Here is a 282-nt window from a genome sequence, read left to right as displayed (position 1 = left end):
CAGCAGCTGTTGCTGCAGCAGCAGCACCAGCAGCTGCTGCAGCAGCAGCTGTGGAGCCAGCAGCTGTTGCAGCAGCAGCTGCTGCAGCAAGCAGCTCTCGTGGGGGCCCTTCCCGGGGTCTCTTCCATGCCTCCTCTTCCTAGTTGGTTTGGAGCTGCATTTCCTGCTGCTGCTGCAGCAGGTGCTGCTGCTGCTGCTGCACCTGGTGCTGCTGCTGCTGTACCACCTGCTGCTGCTGCTGTCGCTTCTTGGCAGGCCTTGGGAGTTGGCCCTGCTGCAGCC

General features: G+C 63.5%; 1 protein-coding gene across 1 annotated transcript in view; it reads left to right on the top strand.

Annotated features, from left to right (window-relative positions):
- The window catches only part of ETH_00037185 (uncharacterized protein), a gene marked incomplete at both ends in the record, with an annotated part of 1,896 nt that overhangs the window by 1,327 nt on the left and 287 nt on the right, over nucleotides 1–282 (top strand). The window contains one exon of the mRNA XM_013374493.1: nucleotides 7–181. Coding sequence (XP_013229947.1) covers nucleotides 7–181 — 175 coding nt within the window. The remainder of the gene's footprint in view (nucleotides 1–6; nucleotides 182–282) is intronic.

The sequence above is a fragment of the Eimeria tenella genome, genomic scaffold (assembly GCF_000499545.2).
Source record: "Eimeria tenella Houghton genomic scaffold, Eth_scaff2093, whole genome shotgun sequence".
Taxonomy (NCBI): Eukaryota; Apicomplexa; class Conoidasida; order Eucoccidiorida; family Eimeriidae; genus Eimeria; species Eimeria tenella.
The sequence above is the reverse complement of the archived record's forward strand: the minus strand, read 5'-3'. Positions and strand labels throughout refer to the sequence as shown.